This window comes from Urocitellus parryii, chromosome 4 (genome assembly GCF_045843805.1).
Source record: "Urocitellus parryii isolate mUroPar1 chromosome 4, mUroPar1.hap1, whole genome shotgun sequence".
Lineage (NCBI taxonomy): Eukaryota > Metazoa > Chordata > Mammalia > Rodentia > Sciuridae > Urocitellus > Urocitellus parryii.
In genome coordinates this window covers 11,231,672-11,241,272 of record NC_135534.1, presented here as the reverse complement: position 1 = coordinate 11,241,272, position 9,601 = coordinate 11,231,672, and the positions used below count along the sequence as shown (strand labels likewise).

Below are 9,601 nucleotides of genomic sequence, written 5' to 3'. Positions count from 1 at the left end.
CCTCGGGACTCCACGGGGAGGCTACACTCTCTCCTTTCTTGAACCCCATTCCAGAAAGGAGAAGTCAGGTTTCTGATCTTCCTGGGTTTGAGTCTCTCTGTGGGAATTTCACGCGTCCCTTCACCAGCCGTGTTCTGTATGTCCTCGCACACACCCACACAGGGGAGCTGAGTCTTTTGCAGGCTTCTGGCACATTTGCGGCACTCGCTGCAACGTGGTGGGGTACTGGGCGTGGGCTGAACACTGAGCAAAACAGCTGAAAATCCCAGTAGCAGGTTGGAGCCTATCAAGAGCGGCCATTGGTTCAGGAAAGAACTCACTGACTCAAACAGTGACTTCTCATGGTCAATCAAGATGTCTGCAAGACCAGGGCCTCTGCCAAAACTTCGAAGGCAGCTCCCCAGCCCACTTCTGGACTTGATGTATATTATCAAAGAGGAAGGAATTTACCTTCTGGAAATGCCTGAGGTTCATTTTCTTCCAGCTCTGTTAATAACAGAAGAAAAAAAAGAAAAAAGAAAAAAAGGAATGGGCAATATTTTGTATCCAAATAGTATATAATCAGAAATGATCAATGCAGGGCAGAGGTCATAGCTCAGGGGTAGAACACTTTCTTAGCATATGGGAAGCACTGGGTTCAGTTGTCAGCACCACATAAAAATAAATAAGTAACATAAAGTCATTGTGTCCATCTACAATAAAAAAGAAAGAAAGAAAGAGAGAGAGAGAGAGAGAGAAAGAAAGAAAGAAAGACAGCCAAAAAAGCAATTCAATATTCCCTTATTCTTCAAAAATCTTCTTTTACTGGCTTTTTATGCAACTGCACTAGTCACTAAGAAATATGGCTACCAAACAAAATTGTTACTTAGTAAAGTAATAAAAATCTTTCAAATGCCAGAAACCGCTCATGTGTCCATATCTGGGGCCTTCAGAAGCCCGAGAGTAGTCAGATTTCACCCTTTCTCACCACATAGTTTGTGTCTCTGTAAGGATGCCAATTCACTGGGGATAGACTCTGTGGGTGATTGATCTCTGCGCCAGGCTCATCACAGCCAGGAATCAACATTGGTCAGACAAACATCGGACGCAGAAGGGTGGTGGACATCTCCAGTTCTGAACTTCGTTTGGAGGCCTGAAGCAAAGTCATTTTTTGAAAGAGAAGAAGTCAGACTAGCAGCACAAAGTGTTCTAAACTCATTTCCCCTGTGAACACGGATAGGCCAAGGATTCTTTTTGTGACTCGTTATAGGAGTATCAGGCCAGAAGCCCGACTCTGGAAATTCAGTAAATCAGATCCAGCCTCTGGCTTCAAAAGCGCATGGTGAGAAGCATGAACGCAGCTGGAACAGTTCACTATGCTAGGACAACAAAGGGACCCAAGCCCTTACCCGTACTTCCAGGAAGTGACAGTGACCTTAAGGTTGCATAGTAAGGGAATGAGGGCAAGGTGCAGAGGGTTTGCCACCTGTGTGATTTTCCTGGCTGCCAAGCTGGTGTGCTGATCAGGTGTGGTCTGTCCCTCACAGTCTCAGGATTGGTCAGGTCAGGACTGTCATGTAAAAAAGTTCAAGGTGTTTGTCAGCATAGACCTTGTTCCTGGGGTCCAAGATAAAGATGGATGCAAAACGCCAAGTCTTTGCCCGCATTTAGCTACCCATTGAACGTTTGCAGGAAAAATGAAGACTCTCAGTTCTTGTTACAGGCTGAGTTACTATTGTTTGATTGCTGAGAGAATGATCACCATCAGATGTCCAAATAAAGCCTGGGAGTGAAAGAACACACAATCCCTTGAGTGGGTGGGCCTGATGTGGGGTATTTTTAGGATGAATGAAATCTCTGATGGGGCCTCTGGCTCAGCAGATGACAAGGCAGGTCCAGGACAAGTGGGGCGCCAGGAGGAGCCCCATCAAGCCCAAGGCGAGATAACAATGTCCCATCGCCTGTCAAAGTCTTTGGCTCGACTTTGGATTGAAGGACTCCAGCCTTGTGCAACTGGCCCAAAGTACATACAGAAAACACACGCTTCTGCTTCCTGCCACCGCCTAAGCCAGTTTTGTCCCTTGGCACAGTATGCCTCAGCTGAATGGTGAAAAGAGCAATGTCACAAGTAATCCACACCGCAAATAAAGCATTCAAGGGTAATAAAAAATGGGATCATCTTCTGGCATTTCCACTCATTTCTTCTACTTCTTTTTAAAAAACAAGAGCCAGTTTCTATTTCCTTTGTTAACAATCCTCTTTGCTTTGCCCTTAATTGAACTGGATTGGACTTTGAAGCATTAGAGGTTACCTTTCTCTTGATTCCAAGACACCCGTCTCCTTGCCTTTTTTGACCTGGATAAGTACCATGTTCCCTCAGGCCTCTGAAGTGGCTCTTCCCTCTGACTAGGTCACTCCCCAGGGACTGACTTCAGATGTTGTGTCCACTCAGTCAAGTCTCACCTACAATGGCATCTCCTCCCTCACGGTGCCCTGAAATGCTTCAAGGACACTGAGCCTCATCAGGTCATCTGTAACCTCATTCTGATTTTCTGGTTATGTTTTAACCTCTGCAGCAATGACTATTTTCTCATATCGTTCATTTATTCTTAGATATATTCATGGTCTTCCTCAGTAGAATCCAGCTCCCAAGTGGAAAGGCCTGGACTAAGTTGTTCCTACAAATGAATCTATAGCACATAGCTCAAGGTCATGGGGAGGTTCAAAGGAGCATGCACTACACAACGGATGGATATATGATGGGATGCATGGATGATCAGTTGTAAAATCCACCTAGAGGGTAACCATTCAGTCATGAATATCTTGTTCTAGCCCATGGGATGGATGCTTTACCTAGAGCATTCTTACAAAACCTCAGCACGGTATCATCTCTCCCATTTTACAAAAGAGAAAAAGGAAGCTCAGAGAGACCAGCGCTGTAACCCACAGAAGACACATCAGGGCGTGGATCCAAAAGCACAAATACATGAGACCCAATCCCATCATCACCTGCCATCCATCACTGTCTGCCCAACAGTCTATTGACTCGCAACACCTTTGACTCAATAGAAGAAAAATCCTAAATCTCCAAGAAGGAGAAATAAATTAATTCATAGATTTGTAATAGAGTAAATTTGTAGAGTTGAATTGGTGAGGTGATTCCTGTAAACAATTAAATGAAAACCTCGCAAGAAGACTTCCCTAATATGAGGTCCTCTCTCAACCTTAAAGCAGCTTTCAAAAAGAGATGTCTATGGGTAAGGAAGGCTGTCCCCCAGAGGATGATTGCAGCATTGCACTGACCCTTGCATAGAGGGGATAAACCTCTTGCACCCTGGAGAAGACAGAAGAGAAAAAGTGGAAGAGGCAGAGATTAGGAAGAGGTAAAGAGGAAGACAAACGACAACAGGAATAGAAGACACACGAGTCATCAGTTCAGAGATGACAGGAGCTCACACTGTTGGTTTTCTTCTTTGTAAAACACCATCAGAAACCTTTTACCTAAAGCCATGTGTCAATGCAGTCACAAAATTCTAGGTCTAAAACTTACTGGCTTCTTGGATAATGAGGGAAATAAAACTACCCCCATCTGGGACTCTCTAATTAGCAGAGGAAAGACTTATGGAAATTTCACTATTTACCACTTTTATTTTTTTATTTATTTTTTTTTAATATTTATTTTTTAGTTCTCGGCGGACACAACATCTTTGTTGGTATGTGGTGCTGAGGATCGAACCCGGGTCGCACGCATACCAGGCGAGCGCGCTACCGCTTGAGCCACATCCCCAGCCCCATATTTACCACTTTTAAAGCCCCCAAAGAGAAAAGGATCACAAATGTGGACAAATTCAATAGCAGGACACTGTTGGGCTTGCCAAGGAAACAACACAGGAACCACTGGAGCAGGTGTTGGTGGAGGAGACCCACACACCAAGTCAGAGGTCACCTGGGTGCAGGGATGAAACTTAAAGCCACCCTTACCCAGCCATGTGAAGGTGTGCCAAGTTTAGGATTGAGGAGGGACAGCCAAGGAGAGTTAGTCAGTGGCCGGCAACTCACTCTGGCTGTGCTTCCAAATCTGGGTCCTGGTCCCAGATGGATGCAGGTTAGATCACATTGTAAGGACCCTCTTGGGAGAACACTGAGGTGACCTAGAGTGGCAGGGATTTGATCACCGCCTGCAAAGAAGAAGATCACATGCTTCCTCCCTCCTGGATAAACGTTTTTATGTAGGACAGACACAGTGGTGAGCCAGGACCCAGGAATTGGTCCTGATCTTTAAAGTCAGGCCTGATGCTGGCCTTAACTACCAACTTCTCTGCTCCCCTTTGTAAACACAGTGATGAGGCCTGTAATGTAATCAGTGAGATGTTTGCTTAAGGAGTTGACTTGTGTGCCCACAGTCAACCACTCTATCATGTGTGATTATTTATTAAATAATTATTTAGAATTATTTATTCTCCATGTCAGTCGTCCAAGGAGAACAAGGGTCATGTCCTCAGGAGCAAGAAAAGGGACAATTGGTCAGTGATGAGAATTCTGTGTTGGAGGAGAGCTGCTCATGGAGAGCCAGGGGTCCTGGGAACCAGGATGGCCCTCGAGATGCAGAGACAAGGTAGGGCACAGACACGGGCTGTCCTCCCTGTGGCTGTGGCAATGAGTGAGGAGCTTCAACCCTGAGTGACTGAGGCAGCAGAGGGGAGCCCACAGGCAGCAGAGGGGAGCCCACAGGGAGCAGAGGGGAGCCCACAGGCAGCAGAGGGGAGCCCACAGGCAGCAGAGGCCTCAAGCAGGAAACTGTGGGGCTTGCCCAGAAATTAACCCAGGGTTCCTGGGATGCAGCTGTGGAGTCAGGGCCTCGGGGGAACACCTGAGCTGTGCTGGGATGTCCCTGAGGGTCCAGGGAAGCAGGAAAATAGAACCAAGAGCCTTCTCTGAAGCTCACAGTTCAGGATTCATGTCCTGGTTGTGCTCATTACGAATCGAGCCCTGAAATTTTACTAAATGTCTTTGTGCATCATTCTCTGAAGCCGAGAGAAAATAACTCACCCACCTCCTAAGGCAGGTGGGGACACTTCCAGATTGCTCAGGATGGTCCAGGCTCCTCTTCAGTCCTGGCATCCCATCCACTTAGTGCCTCTGTTCAACTCCTAAAATGCCCAGGTTGGAGAATAAGGTCCATGGCTCCCACACAGAGGGTTGCCATGGTGAAGGTCAAGGAGACTTAGGAGAGGGCCTGCCCTCCAGGAAGTGCTGTAGCCTGCGTACCATCCACTACTCAGCATCTTTGAACGTTGTCGTATGATCACACATCACATTGGGGTTTTGAACATCTGCAGGACTGTAGCCACCCCAGCTGTGTGATACGAGCAGGACCACGCATACAAGTTATAAAGCGGTTCTCCCTTCGAAGAAGAAGATAAAGCAAACAAAGATCAGCGTGTGAAAAGAGAGGAGATGAAGGAGTAGGAAAAGGGATGGAGAAATCCAGGGTGAACAATTAAGGTTGACGATGTAAGACTGCATGTTGTATTTTGCTTATCATTTAGAAAACACATCCTCCTCCCTCTTGCCTATGGCCACATGTCGTCACTGCAGTCTCAAGATGGCCTTGGCTCCAAATTCACTGCCCGCTGGTTTGTGCAAAGCCTTCGGAGCCTGGCTGCTTCCCCTTGGCACAGGCTGCGGTTCCCTGGTCCAATCCCGGGTGGATCCTGTCCCTCCCTCCCTCGTTCTTGGGAGGGACTAAGGCAGCTCCCTGGGGAATAAAGAGAGGAGCTGTGGCCACTCAGCCCACAGTGAACTCCTTGATCCTGCCCCCCCTCGGGAACAGCCACCAGGAGCCACCTCGCCATGAAGCTGCTCACAGTCCTCCTGCTGGCTGCCCTCCCCCTTTACTGCTCTGCAGGTGAGCTCTGTGCAGGGAGGGCTGCCTCTGGGCTGGCAGGGGAGCCAGGGCCCTGGGGAGGAGTCCTGGTCCCCGGGTCATCCCTAGTACAAAGGTCTGGGTTTAATGGCCCCAAAATTCAACATTACTCCAGACAACCAGCTCTCTCGAGGCCTTTATCCCCGCTGTACGCCCTCGTGTGCCAGGACCAGTCCAGCTGTCCCACTTTGGTCCCAGCGACAGTGAAGACAAGTGAAAGCCTCAGTGTTGAATATTCCAATTAGACATTTCAGAGGGACAAAGGGAAGATGATTCATGGCCCCATGGCATTAGACCCAGTGGGTTCTCGGAAAGAGGCATCACGAATCATCTTAAATATGGAAGGAAAAGGCAGCCCTGCGGGAGGGCAGGCTCAGGCACGGGACCCTGCACCAGGCAACCTGGAGCTACACTGCAGACCTGTGCAGGGCTAGCCTCACCCTTCCAGGGGGCCCTGTAGCTCCCAGGTGCCCCAGAATGGGGTGGGCACACATACGCGATGTGTGTAGTGTGTTTTTCCAGTTTCCAACCTTGTTGATGCGGTCTACCTTGTTCCCAAAGTGGGGGCCTAATGGGGAAGAGGTGATGTGCTGAAGAAACTAAAGAATTGCAGAGCCCAGGGCACGAGCAGCTCAGGTGGAGGCAAGTGCTAAGCTTCTCCCTGCCCCCACAGGTTGGCCACGTGAGATAGCTTCATGTACAAGTTGTTTTTATGTTGATTATTGATGCAGAGTAGAGATAGAGTGAACACGGTAATGGCAAGTATTTTAAACCCAACAATTCTAGGACTCTTGAAAATCCTATTAGTGTCGCGTGGCATGATGTTGAATTCAGAGCTCTCTGTGCAGTAAGTGCTACACCCTGGACTATCTCCCCTTTGAAGGACTGAGAACCATGTTGGCACAGGGTTTGCCTTCTCCGGGGTTCCTGAGGGGAGGGTGCAGCAGCTGCAGGGCCTGTAGGGAACCTCAGAGCCTGTAGGGAACTCCCTGTCCTAGAACTGGGAGCTCTGGACTGTTCCCCATGAGCTCTCTGAGTCCACGTATCTCCTGGGATGTTCACGGATGACGGACTTCACAGGTACTCCCCCTCATGGAGTCACACCGCCAGTTGTGAGCCAAGTTCTGATGTTTTCTTCCCAGGCTCTGGCTGCCAACTTCTCGAGGACGTTATTTCAAAGGCCATTGACCCTGGAGTAAACCTAGAAGAATACAAGGCTGAGCTCCAGGAGTTTTTGCACAGTGATGCCGACAGAAAGGCCGTGGAGCAATTCAAACAATGCTTCCTCAACCAGTCCGATGAAACTCTGAGCAACGTTCAACTGATGATGGTAAGTTGGGGTTCTAGGTTTGTGAAATCACTGGGAACAGCAGTCTCTGATCTTGTTATTTTAATAATATCAAAGCTGTTGGCGCTGTGCTTTTTAAAAAAATACTATGTATTTAAGGGGTGTTAATGAATCTTTGACCTTCAAGAAAACCATTCAAAATCTGAAAGATAATTTACCAACTTTCTTTGACAATCGTCAGGAACTGATAACAAGAAAATGCAAAAACAACCTCAGAGATTGCTTATGTACCTTTCAGTTACTCAAGATACACACACACACACACATACACACACACACACACACACACACACACACTTTCTAAAAAAGAAAAAAATCTGGTTCTTAGAATGCCCTCACCTTTGTGAGTGATCTACAAATTCAGGTTCCCTCTTGCAAAAGAGCAAATAGTGAAAAAAAAAACCAATGAATTCATAAGCATTGTTGGAGGATTCCAGAACATTTGAGTAATATTTTATGTTCCTATTCTTAATTATTTAAAATGCACTTCTACGCAACCAAATTTGTTAGCATCGGTGTGTGGAAATTTTGAAACTTTTTATTTAGCAGCTGAGAAAAACTAGTATAAATCCCAGGTACAAGACACCACGGGGGATGGATTGTTTAAAACAAGAATCAATGACATAAACAATGAGTGTTTCTTTCTAATGACAAACTCCTGATGCTTTTTAGCATTTATTTCATATATCAACATTCTCTTTGAAGCATTGCATGGTAGAGAACGTAGGAATATATCAAAAGACAGAGGGCAGGTGGAATACCAAGTGCATTCACGTTCTGGAGCTCCAGCATTTCATGGAGCATCAAAGGAACAGTGGAGGCCCTCAGCTTCTTTTCAGTAGTTCTCACTTCTCAGACCAGAGGGAAACTCAAAAAGTCACCCGAGTTACCTGAGCAGAGATTTTAACAGTTCAGTGTGGAAGAGTGGTGTGCGCACAGATCCAATTGCGTCGGCAACACATAATACCTGTGGCACATTTAGTGGAAAGTTGTTTCCAAGAACAACGTTCAATACGCCTCTTGGAGAAATGATTCAGAAATAGCAGCAGTTCTCTGGTATTAATCAGTGTCTCCTGAACAATAGAGCACACGAACAGGTACTCTCGTCTTGCTTCCTGGATTTTATGAAAGGCTTGATGGTTCTTGAGAAACTAAGGTAAATAACAAGTGGATGTTTTGGTTTTGAGTATTTGACTTTGCAGGACAGAGTTGAAAAGCTAATTGAAGTCCCTGCCCTTTTTTTCCAGGAATCAATCTATGGCAGTAAATACTGCAGAGCTTTCTAAGTTTCCACCAGTCCTTTGGCTCAGAGAACTACTGAAGACGTGATAAAGCAACCACCGATGCTCTTCTGTTCTTTCCTATTTTCATCCCTGTACCTGTGATGGCAAGACACTCATTGAAATCTTAAATGCAATTTCATTTCAATAAACTTTCCTGCAAATATAAAGCTTCTTTTTGTTCTCACTTAACATGGGAGGTTTTCTGGCTGGAGTGGAGCAGGGCGCACACTAGGATGGAGACTGAATTGGAGTGGGTTGTGTTCCATGCTTTTGATTACGTCAGCTTCTATCGGGTGCTGTATATAACTAAATAGAATAAATTTTAAAAATATGAGGTTATTCAAAGAAACACTCTGCACACATACACCTGAGCACTCTCAGGCATGCGCCCACACACTCATACACAATTGATTCATACATGATTCATGAAGATCTCCTGTCTGTGGGTTGACACTTCTGAAAAGTGCTTTGTTCCTAACTATCTGCCCGAGTATGGGGTCTGTCCCTGGGGAAGGGCTTTTCCTGCCTTCTCACTGACAGAGGACAGGCAGATAGGAATGGTTAGGGTACGAGATCAAGGGAATACGTCTATAAAATATGGGGGTGATAAAAAGAATGCACAAGACTCTTCTCTGCAAAAAAAACCAAGAGAAAAAAAGTGTAATTCCTAAACATTTTGTGACACGACCCAGAAAAATACCATCTGACCCTTTTCTATATACTTAAGGAATTTTAAATAGACTTCTAAGGAACCAGGTTTAGGAAAACTTGAGCCTTTTCACTGAGTTCTCATGAAACAGGGTGGACCACGGTTATGCAACAGCATGGACGATGGAGTGTTCAACACAAAAAACAAAAGGGTACGGCAATGACTATTTTATCTAATGACCAGTACAGACAGGCTGTTCGATTCTGAGCTCAGCTCCTGCTCAGACTCCCGTAGCCACCACTGTCCTCACGTCCACCTGGAGCCCTGCTTCTGTGGCTTATGGTTCAGAAAGAGGAGGACAGGAAGGACTCCGTGGAGAGGGTGCTGCTCCCTCCCACACAGAGCTCAGGAACAGC

At 46.4% G+C, this 9,601-nt stretch overlaps 1 protein-coding gene across 1 annotated transcript; it reads left to right on the top strand.

Annotated features, from left to right (window-relative positions):
- Positions 1-5,832: 5,832 nt before the first annotated feature.
- Scgb2a2 (secretoglobin family 2A member 2) lies at positions 5,833-8,539 on the top strand. The gene is made up of 3 exons (XM_026407584.2): positions 5,833-5,887; positions 7,048-7,235; positions 8,501-8,539. Exons 1-3 carry the CDS (start codon positions 5,833-5,835, stop codon positions 8,537-8,539), a joined length of 282 nt encoding a protein of 93 aa, XP_026263369.2.
- Positions 8,540-9,601: the final 1,062 nt, after the last annotated feature.

What these genes read in the sequence shown, in the direction of transcription:
- Scgb2a2 (XM_026407584.2), top strand. Translation starts at nt 5,833, where the DNA reads ATGAAGCTGCTCACAGTCCTCCTGCTGGCTGCCCTCCCCCTTTACTGC. An exon ending in CCCCCTTTACTGCTCTGCAG is followed by an intron (nt 5,888 to 7,047) that starts GTGAGCTCTGTG and finishes TTTTCTTCCCAG; the next exon opens with GCTCTGGCTGCCAACTTCTC. An exon ending in GCAACGTTCAACTGATGATG is followed by an intron (nt 7,236 to 8,500) that starts GTAAGTTGGGGT and finishes CTTTTTTTCCAG; the next exon opens with GAATCAATCTATGGCAGTAA.